This window comes from Athene cunicularia, assembly GCF_003259725.1.
Source record: "Athene cunicularia isolate RWA chromosome 4 unlocalized genomic scaffold, athCun1 chr4_part3, whole genome shotgun sequence".
In the NCBI taxonomy this organism is placed as follows: Eukaryota; Metazoa; Chordata; class Aves; order Strigiformes; family Strigidae; genus Athene; species Athene cunicularia.
Genome location: NW_020799100.1, coordinates 23172071 through 23186911, shown reverse-complemented (window position 1 = coordinate 23186911; position 14841 = coordinate 23172071). Strand labels below are relative to the sequence as shown.

General features: G+C 53.4%; 1 protein-coding gene across 1 annotated transcript in view; it reads left to right on the top strand.

Moving 5' to 3' along the window:
• The window catches only part of AR (androgen receptor), a 52110-nt gene that overhangs the window by 31348 nt on the left and 5921 nt on the right, over positions 1-14841 (top strand). Inside the window, exons 7-10 of the mRNA XM_026848834.1 lie at positions 2117-2233; positions 7442-7729; positions 13527-13671; positions 14448-14601. Of these exons, the coding sequence (XP_026704635.1) occupies positions 2117-2233; positions 7442-7729; positions 13527-13671; positions 14448-14601 (704 nt within the window). The remainder of the gene's footprint in view (positions 1-2116; positions 2234-7441; positions 7730-13526; positions 13672-14447; positions 14602-14841) is intronic.

The window sequence follows — 14841 nt, the reverse complement described above, 5'->3', positions numbered from 1 at the left end:
CGCACTGTGCAGGGTGAGCCGCAGGGCTGGGGGGGTCGCTCCCCGTCCCGTCCCTCCCCAGCAGTGCCGGGGGGAAGCGGCTGCGGTCCAGCCTGGCCGTTTTGAACTCGCGGTAGTTTTGACGGGCTCTGGAGCATCCCAGTGTCTGATGCTGGCGCAGGACAGGAGTCCTGCAGTGCAGCTGGCGGGGAAGGAGAGGAAAATCCCCCTGCAGCTCCCGGCCGATGCCTCGGAAGGTGGGCTGTCCATCCCTGTTTGATGTCCGCACCTAAAGAGCTTGAGTGGAGCGAGGATGGCCTCGGCTCTTGTTTCCCATAGCACAAAAATAACTCCAAGTAACCCAGTTTCTGCTGAAGTTGTTTATTACTCAGCCTCTGCACTGAACTGTTGAAAGGGAGGATGGTGCTTGTGTTCCCTGGGATTTGGTGTAATCGGTGCTTCTTCCGAGGCTCGTCTAAGTGTCCTTAACACTGGTAATGAGCCGGGGAGCGGGGTGAGAAGAGGCGCTGATGGCAGTGGTGTTAAAAGGGTTTAAGAGGCAGGTGCTGCAGGTAATGCGTTCCTGCCCCATTATGTCTCCAGTCTTAACAGCTGAGGCACTGAGGGGTGTGATGACCAGATTTAATGGGGAAGACTCTCAGAAGTTCGAACCTGTGGCAGCAGCTGAGCCCTGGAAGGACTTTTCTGCTGGCAGCTGGTGCCGGGGGAGCGTCACTGGGCTCCCCCCGCCCCAGGGTGCAGAGAGGGGGCTACTGGCTGCAGCTGCGGTGGGGTCTGTGGGAATGGGTTGCTAAAATTTGGTTGCTTTTTCCGATTCCCGTATCTTCAGAAGCTGTGGACATGCGTGTGTGGGAGGTGGGCAGTTGTTAAATCAGTGCACCAAAATCAGCACTTCTCTTGTCAAAACTGGTACGTTAAGCAGTTACATTCAGCCTCATCCTGCTAATGGATCTCCGGTGACTCCAGAGGGCTATTTCTGTAAGAATATAGAAAGCGAACACTTGCAGGATGATAAATAAAGATTAAACTGGGTATAGACTGATTTCCCATGTAGGCCACTTTCACAGAGGCTGAGGTGCACAGCTCTATTATTTCCCAAGACTGTTTTACTTTGGAACAGTATGGAGAACATCAGATAAATCCTGAGCCAATAAACATGTTTAGACTTGACAAGAAAACAAATGAGTCAGGAAGGAAAGTTCATTCTTGGCATGTCTAGCAGAGGAGGCAGTGCAAAGAAGAGCTGAGGTCTGGAGCTCTAAGGGCCGTGCTCCAAACGAGCAGAAAGGTGAGTCTAGGATACTGATTAGCCGACAATAAGTAGCTCCCGGATTTTCTGCAAGCCCCCCTAAAGCTGCTGCTGTGCAGGGTCTCCCTTACAGGGGATCACTGGTCCCAGTTTCCCCCTGGCTGGCTGTGGGAGCAGCCCAGGGGATCAGGGGATGGGTGCCAGAGCCTGTGGGGCAGCAGCTCCTCATGCAGCCAGTTCCCAACCCCGGTGTCTGCGACCTCCAGACAACAAACCCAGTATTAATGGGTGGCACAAAAACCAGCTCAGCCCCCAAAGGCACTGTGAAGAGAGTCGTGGTTGCAGAGGGAAGGCCGCTGGCTGGGCACTGCCTTCAGCAAACGGGGGGTAAGTGCTGTGGCAGGAGGTTCACACTGTGCTTTGAAGGCGTTCTGGGAGAAAACCAGCTCGTCACCGCAAAAAGCCCATCAATAGATGCGTGGCGACTGAAAAACGAGGCCCAAACTGTCCGTATTTCATTACTTTTTAAATGCTGTTTCTGGACTGCCTCTGCTGGGCTGCACACCGCAGAGCGGTTTTGCTCCCTGGGGGTGGTGGTGCAAAAGCCCCGAGGAGCCGTGCTGCCTGCGGCGGGGGGCAGGCAGAGAGCGGCTGCTGGGGGCGAGACCGCACCCGGCTCCGTACAGGGTGTGTTCATCTGGCACGGAACAGCTCCTGGGGCTGTTCCCCAAAAGATGCCAACTTCCAGCAGAAATTTTCCGCTGGGGGTTAACTGGGAAACCAGCACTGAGATGCTGCGTCTCTCCCTCTCCCTCCTCGTCCAGTGGGTACCCACCACCCAGCTGCCGTCTCCTCTGATGTTTGTAGGTAAACAGAAGTACCTCTGCGCCAGCCGGAACGACTGCACCATCGACAAGTTCAGAAGGAAAAACTGCCCGTCCTGCCGCCTGCGGAAGTGCTACGAAGCTGGGATGACTCTGGGAGGTACTGTCCGAATCACCGCGCTGGGCCGGGGCGGCCGGGCTGAGCCTCCGGACAAGGGATGGACTTGGCTAGGAACAGTCAGTAAATGGCTGAAAAAACGAGGCTGATGGAGCGGAGTGAGCTTTGGGAAGCATTTGCGGGTTTCTAATACCAGAACTGTGAATTCCATTAAACTTCTGTTTGTGTTTCAGGAAACATCCTTTTCCTTAATTTAAAACCTAGTTAATCTGAAAAAATGTAAACGAGCGGGGTAAGCTGGATTCTCCCTCACACCGCAGCCTCTTGAACAGGGCACTCCCATTTTAAGATGATTTTTCCCTGGCAGAAAGGGGCGTTTTTCTTTATAAAAATACACCCCCAATATTTTTCTTCACTGAATGGAAGTTGCTCCTGTGTCACCAGTAAAGAGCCTTGTTACAGTTTGTCTCTGTTCCATAACCTGTAGCTCTACCAAAACCTGTTAGCGTGCCCATATCCAAAATCTGAGGTTTTCTGCTCAAAATCTAGAAGCTACGATGTAGATCACTGGGTGGCTCATCTTTGAGTTCACTTGATGCGAGAGTGAGGAAGCAAATACCCTGAAAACCGGGGCTGATGGATGTGACCCAGGATGAAAAGGCCCCTGGTAACGGGGGCCTTCCCTTGCCCACCCTGCCCGTGGCAGCCCGGGGACTGAGGAGCCACGCCAGGTCCCTGATCGCCCGCCAGCAGAAGGCCTTTGCAATGCCTTCCAAAACAAGCGTGCTTTTATTTTTAAGTGCTTTTTTTTTTTTTTTCTGGTGAAATTTACCCAAGTAAGAGAAGACATACATCAGTGTAACCTTCTGCAGGACACACTGACAAAATTAATGCTAATACTGATAGCCCCCCCCCCTTTTTTTTTCTTTCTTAAGCTTTTCGGGTCACTCTGACCTGTTCTGCCTGGTCTGTTTTACATTTGTTTTCAATGTCGGTTTAAAGGCAATTGTTAAAAACATGCATGCTATGAGCTTGTCCACAGTTATTTCTCCCACAGCAGAGAGGCAGAGCATTTGAGAAGGCTCCCAAGCCCCAAAGAGTTGTTTTTATCTGCCTGTTAACTACCAGTGGCTTGTAGGGTATGACAGAGCCCTGGGAGCGCAGACCCGCAGCTCTGGCTGTGTGTAAGGCAGGAGGAGGAGGTGACACCAAATACCTTATTTAGAGCTCTGCTTTGGCACAGGCTGGCGATACGTCGAAGCACTTCATTATTGATTGAGATCACTCTGACCTGCAAGCTGAAATCCATTAAACAGAATCTTCTCTCCCAATCAACACTGTAAAGCCAAAAAGAGGGGAAAAAAAAAAGAGAAAAAAAAGAAAAAGGGATAATGCTGGTCTCGTGTGCTGTGTTCTGCCGGCACACTGTCCTGCCTCTCCCACAGCACCAGTTCTGAGTGGGAGCGCAGGTGCCTGCCCGGATCCTGGAGCCCCCGTGCACGGGCAGCGTGCTGCTGCACACACAGCCACACGCTGTCTCATTCTTCGTGGTAATAACACAGAATTTTTTCACAACATGGATTGGTACCATTTGGTCTGTCAAAAGTTTGGTTGGTTTTGCGATAGAGCCTTGCAAGAGTACGAGAACATTGGTAGGTGGTAAGGTCTGGGAAAACGTTTCTTCTGCTGTAGGCTGGCGCTGTGGAATGGTTTCGCAGGCGTGTTTCACCGTTGTGACGAGTGACAAGGAGAACTGTACGCTCTCTCTAAGGTTTTTGCCGGTGGTCTGTTCAAAGCCCAGCTTTTCACTGGGACGAGTACCCAAACTGCAGCTGGCCCAGTGTGCACCGTTCCCTTCTCCAAAGGTCAGACAGAGGAACTGTGCGCTGTATTTTCAGGGATTAACATGTAGAATCAGAAGAATATTTGTTATCCCTGTGTGCGGGAAGCGTCCCGCTGTGCATGCAGCCGCACGGATCCTGCCGGCCCCCGGCCCCCTCCGTCCTGCTCCCGTCCGGACCCCGCACACGGCTCCGCCAGCAGCTCCTCCTCCCGTCCGTTTGCTGCCTGAGCTGTGGTGTGCGAGGGCCCGCGGGCTGTTCCCGTCGTGACCCGGGCGCCTGGGCCGGAGCTGGCAGGACAGACTGCTCCCTGCGGGGCAAACCCTCCCAGACGTGGGAAGTTCAGTTCATTCCGTTGATGGTAGGGCTAGAAAAGCCCCATAGTGACCACCAATGGCCCGTGAAAGCCCCAGGCAGGAGGCACACCTGCTTTTAGTCCTAGTTCAGGTCCAGTTTCTGCGGTTAAAGCAGAGCTCATGGCGTACTAAGGCGCTGGGTACCGCTGTAAGCGCTTCCAGCAGGGGAGAGTCTAACACATCTTTTGCCACGCAGGTGCGGGAGCTCATTGTGTTCAGTGTTGTGAGAGATGTACCTTATTTTTCATCTTGTCAGTCCGTGATTTCCAGCAACTCGATCTTTATTTACAGCTTTGCTTGCTAGATCGAAACACGTACTTTTATTGAATTTCTCTCCCTGCCGTGGGTATTTGTTGGCTGTGACTCAATAACCCTTTAGCCCTCTGCATGCCCGCCTAGGTGAAATTCCTCACTTCCTCGCTCCGAGGTGTGTTGTCTGGTCTTTACTATTCTTAGAGCCCCTGCCATTTGCTGACACCTCCCTCGTACAGTGAACGATCGCGGTTTCCCAGTGTCAGCAGCAGTGCTTAGAGGTGGCGGTGAGATGCTCTCCAGGTCAGTGTTTTCCTCCGTCGCGTGGCACGGGGTCCTGCCAGTCCTGTGTCCTCTGAGCCGTCCTGTCTGTGTTTGTCCATCGGCTTTGGGTGTGAGGTCAGGCTGCCGAGGATGGAGTCCGACGTTCCTCATCGATGGGTCACTTTCTCAGATGCTTGAGATCACGGAATCACAGAATCACGGGATGGTTTGGGTTGGAAGGGACCTTACAGCCCCTCCAGTGCCACCCCCTGCCCCGGGCAGGGCCACCTTCCACCAGCCCAGGTTGCCCAAAGCCCCGTCCAACCTGGCCTTGAGCCCTTCCAGGGAGGGGGCAGCCACAGCTTCTCTGGGCAGCCTGTCCCAGGGCCTCACCCCCCTCACAGGGAACAATTTCTGCCTTAGATCTGATCTAAATCTGCCCTCTGTCAGTTTAAAACCATCACCCCTCGTCCTATCCCTACACCCCTGATAAAGAGTCCCTCCTCAGCTTTCCTGTAGCCCACATTAAGGACTGGAAGACATTTCTACTTGCAGTGAAATTAGCTTTGTTTTAAGAGACTGAGCTTATCAGCAGAGCTTGATCAGTCTGTTCAGTGATCAGTCCTTAATGTTCGTTACTGTTTTCCCATCTATGCATTGTCATACAGATTTTTTTTTAGTAAAAATGGTTAATTTTCTCTTTGGAATGAATGTAGACATTCACTAGCAAAGGGCCATGATCAAACTCATAAGAAACAAACCTGTCTGATGTTGTTTCAACATTTATCATTACTTTTGAGATGTATTGCCCGGTTGATTTAAAACCATTCAGCCGTACTGTCTGATTTTATATTGTTTTGAGTTTTTCTATTTCACGTAGGCCAGACTGACTCAGATCTCTTAAAGATGTCTGCTGCACCAGTATTATTGTGATTATCAACTAAAATTATCATGCCAGAAAAGATTGATAGTTCGGTAGGGTCTGGTTTTGACAAGCCACATGTTGTTGTTCATAAAAAATTTAAAGAACAGGATATAAGTCAAGTCCTGTTTCAGCTCCTCTGACATTTCGCCTGCGGCTGAAGTCAGCGTGCGGTGCCTGGGGTGGGCAGGATTTATTTCTCTGTCATTGCTAGTGCAAAAGCAGTTTTCTTCCACGTCCCCAGAACTTACCCAAGTCCCAGTGCTGGAGCCCAGAGCGCTGCCCCGGCGGCTCCAGGGGCGCCTGGCGGGACGGAGGGCAGGTTCCGTTGCTTAAAATGTGTGTCAGCTCCGCGATGGCCGTGCCACAGCCCCTCTTTTCCTCTTGCTCTCTTTTATCTTTATTGCTCCGTTCTCCTCCTCCTTTTTCCCAGAGCAGCCATAGCTGCTCGCACAGATCATCCAGCGTCCGTTACTTAAAGATCAGCGTTTTGAACTGATTTACAAAGCTGCACTTTAACTTGGCATTTTTATGATTCACTGCTTAGTTCTCTAATTACAGCTGAAAGGAAATTTGAGATAAGTATCATGTAATGAAAGAGCCAAAACCCCAAGTACAATTGGTTTGATGATATATTCTCTGCTTGAATTAAACATGGGCTTGCTTTCTCTAACTAGGGATTTTTGGAGTTGGTAGAGGGAGGCTGTTCCTGTCTGCGGTAGCCTGCCAGCCTGCGTTGTGCTGAGCACTGTCAGAGAGCAGACTAGGTGAGCGCTGACTCTCCAGGAGCTCCGGAGGCACCGTCTGAAGCTGCTGGTGTCTCTTGCTAGCAGGCCAGCATCTGATTTAGATCCGGGTGCACAGGAGAGACACCTGCTCGTGGTGACACAGGCACAGGCATTGCCTGCCTGCAGTCCCCTCCCACAAGCCCACTCTGCTCTTGAAGCTGCCCACCCTGCTCGAGCCTCCTTGCTGGGGGGCTAGTGGGGAGGCTCCAGGGAACCAGCCGTGGGACCTCCTGCTGGCTTTTAAAATGTGTTTTCCGTAAGACATTTGTAGAGCAGTGAGGGGCTGGGGGCAGCAGGGTGTGGGGCAGCGGGCGTTGCAGGAGTCCCGGGCAGGGAGAAGGCTTTTATCTCATCCCGCTCCGGCTCTGGCCTGGGATGGAACAATCCGACTTGAGTGTCCAACCGGGAACGTGACCATCTACTGAGTTTATCTGCTCGTGTTGCTTCCCTTTGTAACTGCATGTGAGTAGTTGTTTGAATCGTCACCTCCTCTCTCTTTTCCCCAGTTCTTCCTCTCCATTTCTAAGTGGGAGTTAATGTGAGACCGGTCACGGCTGAGGATATGAATGGTGCTTGTTCTTTTCCGTACAAGATTAACGAGCAAATGGGTTTCCTTGTGCAGCGTGTGCTCCCTTTTGTCCTTACGTGAGGTCTGCGGTGCCAGGGCATCTCTGGGCAGTGTGCACTGAAGGAGTAGCTGCTCCTGGTCATCAGTTTTCCTTTCCTCATAAATATAAGTGAAGGAGCTGGAGGCCATAAAACCTCAAGGGTTGGGGTTTTTTTATTTTTATTTTTAAGCATCACACTAAGCTGTGTCATTTCCACAGCCCGCAAGCTGAAGAAGCTGGGTAACCTGAAGACACAGGATGAGGCAGAGGCAGCCAGCTCATGCAGCCCCTCAGAGGAGCAGGCTTCCAAGATGGTGATGACACACATCAACGGGTACGAGTGCCAGCCCATCTTCCTCAACGTCCTGGAGGCCATTGAGCCTGGTGTGGTGTGTGCTGGCCACGACAACAGCCAGCCAGACTCCTTCTCCAACCTGCTGAGCAGCCTGAACGAGCTGGGAGAGAGGCAGCTGGTCTACGTGGTCAAATGGGCAAAGGCCCTGCCAGGTGAGGAGGAAAACGAGCTGACCCTGTCCTTTCCCTGGCCCGTTCCTGAAGCCCCCCCAGCTGGCATCGCCTGGGGCGGGTTCGGAGGAGGCATCTGCAGCCTTGTCCCACCAGCACACCCTTCCCGGGGGGAGCATCCTCCTGGGGCACGGCTCCGTGTGACAGCTCCGTAAAGCAGGCTGCGGGTGCCGGGTTGATGGGAGAGGTGGCCCAGGGGGGACAAAGTACGCAGAAACCTGCGCTTATGGGTCCGTCCCCGTGGGCATGTGTCTGCTCCCCGGCGCGGGAGGGGCCGGTGCTGGGCATGAGCTCAGGGTCTTGCCCTCCCTGCAGGGGTTTTGCTGGGCGGTGTCCGCAGACCTGCAGGAGTCTTCTCTAATCAAGCATTAGCCCCGTCCCGAAACCCGCGTGAAGGGGTGAGAAGGGAATTTCCCCCGGTGAATCGGAAGCCTGTGAGGTGGAAGCAACCGGGCTGAAAGGAGCTGAGGCCTGGGAGATGGGAGAGATCCTTCCTCGCCATCATTGCATTTCACAAGCCAATTAATTTTAGTAAAATAGCAAAGGAGAGATACAAAATCCCCAAGGGCTTCCTCCTGGCAGTCAGGTTGCTATTGTGAGACAGGCTGCTGGAATATATTTATGGTGCATTCAGAGCGGTGCTGTGGGAGTACAGAGGGGTTGGGAGGTTTCCAAGTGGTAATAGTTATCAGGTGCTGTAAATGAGAACATCCTGGTGATAGATGTGTTCCCTGGTTCTGAGCAGAGAGGTTACCAGCCTGTGACACGCTGCCCGGTGTGTGTCGTACTGCTGCCAGTGAGTGAAATTACAGAGGACTGAGATCACTTTGGGTGCAGCAGGATCCAGTTCGCCTTCCAGCATCCCCGGGCCTGGGGCGTGGGGACGACACCGAGCTGCCTTCCTCACCCTGGCCCTGTTCCTTGGGAAAACCCACAGAAAAGAGGGATCCTGCTCGTTATGTGTGGGGTCATGTCACCAAAGGAGGAAACTGAGGCAAAGCAGGTTTGCCAGTGTATGCCAAAACCCGGAGGTGAACAAGTCAGATGTGTGACATTCCCAGGAGCCTGGCAGTGCCCCTGGCAGTAGCTTGTCCAGGAGGGGTGTTCGTCTGAATATGCTCAAATGTAGAGTAGCCCGTTCTGTGTCTTCTGTTCTAGAGTCAGAAAAGGTTCACCCAGCGTGTGAAACCAGGGACAAGCCATGCTTTCTTTTCTGGCTTATCTGCATCAGACATCAAGATTTCTTGAGAAAAGTACATGGAGACACCAGCAAACCGGGCCGGCAGTCCGGGGGCCGAGGTTGTAAAACTGCGGTAGTGCTAATGGAAAGGGAGAGCACTTTGAAAAACATTTTTCATCGTAACCACACCCTTTTCAAAGGCTTTTACTCCCCTTACTGCACGCGGTCGCAGACCCCGTGGTGCGTGGCACGGCGGTGGTGCTGCCTCGCGGGGCTGGCGCCTGCCCTGCCGGCAACGGCTTCTGGGCAAAATTAATTTTAATCTTCTGCCATCTGAGCGGTCACGGCTCTCTGGGCAGCTGCAGGATGACCGCAGCCCCTCCGCGGGGCAGGGGGTCCCTCCGGAGCCCACCTCTCCTGCCTGGGTGTGCTGCGGGGGGTGCTGCCCTCCCCATCCCGCCTGGCCGGACCGTCAGCATCTCTGTGTCCGGGGCGAGAGGCAAAGCCTGTTTGTTTTCCCCAGCTTTCTCCAGCGGTTCCCCGTGTGCCAACGCCGGAGGTCAACAGCAACAACACAAATTTGCCCCTTGGTCATTCTCCTGATCTTTTTTCCAGGGAAAGAACAAGCCACGGCAGGACTGTGGCTGTTGTGGTCCAGGTGCCGCGGCGAGGGGGGCTCTGCCCGCCCTGGTGCTGGTGCTCCCCCAGCAGCTTTTGGGGTGAACATGCACAGCCGGCGGTAGTTCGCTGTCTAACATTTATTTACGTTGTTTTGGTTAACAGAGCAGAAGTGTTTCAGTCCCCGGCTCTGCGGGCTGGCGAGAGGTCGAGGCTGGCGAAGGGGTGCCAGGGGGGAGCAGTGGAAAGGAGCCCCCAGCAGTGTAAGGCACCGGGCTGCAGCTGTTTTTATCGGAACAGAGAGATCTTCCCACGGTCTGCTGGGAGGCTGGAGGCCCTTGCATGAGCGCTGCGCTGGCGAGGGGAGCGGCCGGAGGCGTGAGGGGCCGTGGCTGGGCGGCCGAGGGGAGCAGAGCGCGAGGCCAGCGCCACAGCAGCGTCCCGGCGGGCACGTCGGTGCCCACAGGCAAACCTCGGCCTGCCCCTGCCCCCAGGGCAGCCCGGCAGGCAGCCGATGCCTGCGTGGGCCGCAGGAAGGGTGGAAGCGTGCTCCCTCTCCCCCTTTGCCCGTTAGCGAAGCACATCTGGCACAAGCGTTGGCTGAGCTGAGCACAGGCAGCTCTGTGCCTCAGCTGAGATATATGGCAGTGTAAAGGGGCAAAGGTTTTACCTTCCAGTGAGCGCTGCTGGCGGGAGGAAGGGGAACTCGCACCTGTAATAGAGGTAGCCTCAGCCTGATAACCAATATTAACCTGTGGCCAGCATTAATAAGTGATTATTCACTCTGCATCCTGCGTGGAGCATCACCTGTATCCCAAGAGTGATTAATATGCAGCAAGTGTTGCTGCTTTTCTTCCAGCGAGGCTTCAGTGATACCCCAGAAGCGAGACTGCATCAGGTAGGACGTTTCTGCACCTGCTTGCCTGCAGGAGCAATGTCACCTCTGTCTGGTGGAGGAGATGTAACGTGTGGCCCTTTGGAACCCGTGCAGTTGAGATTCCGCGTAGGAGAGGGTAGAAGCAAACTGTGGTTCGCCTGGAAAGGAAAGATTAAATAACCACAGCTTGCCAAGTAAGCTGCTGAAACACTGAATTAAAAAATCTGATTAAATCCATAAAATCTGTCCACTTCAAGGTAAGTGGAAGGAGTATGTATTTTCCCTTTTCCACATGCATAAATTCAGTGAAAGTGTTGCAGTTAATTTAGATCAGCACTCGAACACATTAGCTTAAAGATCATTTTGTCTGGCAGCAATTGAAAAGTCTCCAGTTTTCCCTGAAGCTGTTGGGAAATCAGACTGTAAAAATAACTGGGCTGCGAAAATACCAGGCTGTGAGAATAAGTGGGTGCAGGGGGAAGGGCTGCCTGGGCGGGGCAGGCGGCGGCTCCGCTGCTGGACGAACCCCCCGAGCGCCTGTCGGTGCACGTGTGTCGGGTGAAACACTCCACCTGGTCTCACGGGAGATGGGCCCGGCTGTTGGAGCTATTGCAAAATCTCTGTGTCCTTGCCAGGCCTCGGCGCCTCACGGGTGTTCCTGGCCCTGGCTTGCTCGCTTTTCTCTTCCAAATATACTCCCTTACTCGCCCTTTAATACAAGCTCACAACTGCTGGTGCGTCTTTTTCCATTCTCTGGGCAGTAACATCTCCAGATACGAGTGTTGGTTTCCAGTGGGGATGTTGCTTTACGGTGACATGCGCGGTGTTCAGGGGCTGATCCCTCAGATGTCATTCTGGCACAGCAGCGCATCAGGAGAGGACACAGAGAGTTTGTTTCCACACTCTGCTGCTTTAAGATTATTCACAAGAAAAAAGTTATGCGTTGTTCTTTTTCAAGTCATCGGTAAATTTAATTTTACTTTTGCTTTCGTTTCTTTCTGTAGGAGGTGTCTTCATTCTTCAGACTATGCCAATACTAAAAATTTAACAATGTATTGTGGCATTAGGTTTGTTTCTATTTTCTTTCACTGTGATGCTGGCCATACATCATCTGGAGCAGGGAGGTTTCCAGGAAGTGATAGGGATCTGCTTTCTGAGAATCAGTGATGTCTCAAGGCGTCTCAGCTCAGAAACGGGAAGCAGTGATTCCTTTTAGAAAAGTCAGCCACCGTGTTTCTAGAAGTTGTTTTTGTGGACGAGCAGAAAGCAAACACTAAGTCCTGTAACAACAAAACTGTTGTGTTCAAATACCTTTCCTTAAGCACTGATAAACCTTGCGCAAATATTTTTTTTTTTAGTGAACGTAATTACAAGGTACCGCACAAGTGCACCAGAACCCTTCCCAGAGCAAGGATTGGGGGCAACAAATGCTTCCAGAAACGCGTGGAAAAGCTGATCCTGGGTGGTGAAGGAAAGGGCAGCCCCGGACGGGACCTCCCGCCAGCGCTGGGTTCTGGGGACGCGGCGGGGCGGGCAGCGGCGGGGGGGCCAGGGGCTTTCTCCTGCGGATGCTGAACCCAGCAAAAGGGGCCTGGGGGAGAGAACAGGCTCGAGGGAGGGCGAACGCTGGCGACCAGGAGGTTCGTGTTCAGCCGGGAGCTCAGAGCCTCCGGTGGAAATCACCGGCCCAGTGGGACGCGGCTCGTGCGCAGGCTTCGGGTTTTTAATGTGGTGATGCGCAAACTGAAGGGAAAACGTACGAACGTAAAGTGAGTTCAGTCGGCGGTAAAACATGGCTTGTGCTCGTTCGCAGTTGACAGCTTCCCAGGCAAGAGGCAGATGCTTGCCTCAGTGGATTATAATTATACACTGGAAGTGTTGGGACTGCTTTAATATTCGATGGAAATAATGTACGATTTTCTTGAAAGCAGATTACATTGGAGTACTTAGCGGTGTCTGGAACGCACGGCGTTGGAGGTGATGTCTGTGCGTGTGGTGTAAATGTGCCCGGGGTTTAGCTGTGAGCCACCATCTGGGAATGCTAATTGGAATGTGATTGATATTTCTGTTTCGCTTGCGATTCAGCAGAGGTTTTCATATTCGCTTTCATGGTTGTTAGATAAATGAACTGTGTACTTGACACAGAAACCGAAGCAGCCTGTTAACCGTGTGATGGGGCCTCGGGGTTACTCGCTGGCTCTGAGCATTGTACATTAAAATCCGTTTACTTAAATTTGGTGAAGTCCCAACAGGTTGAAAAGAAAGGAGGTTTCTCTACTTATTTCCTTGAGTGCCAGAACTGCACCAGAGGAGGCTGTTGGTTAGGGAGGGCTTGTTTCTGCCTCAGTGCCTGGAGAATGGGATCGCGTTGATTGTGCTGCTGCGGGGCTCCCACTCCCCTTCGGCAGATTTATTTCTGTGAGCAGAACAAAGCAAACAAATCCTCCTCGGCTGTTCATTGCCCTCTCTTTTGACATCCTGTCTCACGTGGGGACTGTGAATGTTGTGGAGGGGGGATCTGGGGGTTCTGCCGTGACTGCAGAGCCGGCGGCACGGTAAGACTCACTTGGGGTGTCTAATCAGGGCCAGAAATGACACTAATTAGTGCCGGCCTGGTGCCGGGGAGCTGGGCCTGCTCAGCACCCTGGTGGGGTGCGTTATCCTGCGGGACTCTGGGGAGTCGCTGAAGCCCCTCCTGCTGTATTTTTATGTCCCGTCTGGTGCAGAGTGATGCTTGTTCACCTCAGTGGCTCTTGCTCTTCAAATACCGTTTGTGAAGATCTTCGAGACTCTTAGGGGGAAGGTGTCGCTGATTACTGCTTGCCACTGCCTTCCTTTAAAATACTTGGCTGCCTGTGGCTTTCTTTACCCCCTCCGTGTGGCTGGGGATCCCCTTTCTCCCCTCCCAGATGCAGTTTTGTGCTTCAGCTGTTCCCGACAGCCCATCAGGTGTGAGCACAGCGGCTGCGTCCCGGGACGAGCTGTTGCGAGGCTGCAGATCGCCTTGTCCTAGCAGGGGTGCTCCAGGGGAGCGGGGCTCTGCACAGACTCCCTGGTAGTTGCAGGTTATCAATTTGTGACATCCCTCTCTTGGTTTTCAATAGGATTTCGCAACCTGCATGTGGATGACCAGATGTCAATAATCCAGTATTCTTGGATGGGCCTCATGGTTTTTGCTATGGGCTGGAGATCTTTCACCAACGTCAACTCCAGGATGCTTTACTTCGCTCCAGATTTGGTCTTCAATGAGTAAGTGTGAAATAACAATAATTAATACCGTGCTTTGTCTGGGTCAGACTGTGTGAGAAACGAGAGCAAGACAAGGAATTTGCTTTCCCATCTGCTCAGGAAGTGTCAGGTTTGAGTAATGGTGCTTTCAGAGTAGGAGGGACCTGCTTTTCCCCTCTGGCTGCCCCACAGCGATCTCCGGGAGCAGTAAGAGGAGTTGCAGTGTCTCTCCCGGTCCTTCTTCCCTTTCCCTCAGCCCCCACCAGGGCAGCAGCAGGTGCTGGGGGCGAGGGGCCGGCCCGTGCAGACCTGCCTGTTTTCTGCGGGACCTGCACGCCTGCTTGCAGCTCGGTTGGTCAGCTGGAGCGATCAGAGACAAACGTTTATTGTGAGTTCCTGAAGGGTTCTGTGTGATGTACCCTCAGCTTAGAGTTGGGGAGAGTTTGTTGACACTAAGGTAGAACTTCAAAACAATAACTAAGCACAGCAGCAAGCAAAACCATGCGCCTTCTCCCTGAGAGCCCTGAGCTCAGCTTTGTATCCCTCACGCATAACCGTGTTTGAGAATCACTGCAGTCGTTTTTCAGGCAGGCAGAGGGTCAGACGAGCCCTGCAAACCCCAGGTATCCTCCGTTTCCAAAGAGGGCTGTGCACGGGCGTTTCAGGCTCTTGCTGCCAGCATCCCCTGTGGCAGAGCTGAGGGTCCCGGGATGTGCCGGGTGGGGCAGAGCGTGTCCTGCCCCCCACGTCCCCCTCAGCTCCCCTGTGACACTGAACTCCTCATCTCACCGCCCCAGGTACCGGATGCACAAGTCCCGAATGTACAGCCAGTGTATCAGGATGCGGCATCTCTCGCAGGAGTTCGGGTGGCTTCAGATCACGCCCCAGGAGTTCCTCTGCATGAAGGCTCTACTCTTCTTCAGTATTAGTAAGTGCTCACGTCTTTCCTCAGTAGATCTCCAGCTGCTGTGTGCTGTCTCGCCTTGGGAACTGGGGGGGTTCAGTCTGGAGAAGAGGAGGCTGAGGGGAGACCTCCTGGCCCTCGGCAACTCCCTGCCAGGAGGGGGCAGAGAGGGGGGATGAGTCTCTGGAGCCAAGGCCCCAGCGCCAGGCCCCGAGGGAATGGCCTCAAGCTGCCCAGGGCAGGGTCAGGCTGGCTCTGAGGAAGGATTTCTGTGCAGAAGGGGCTGT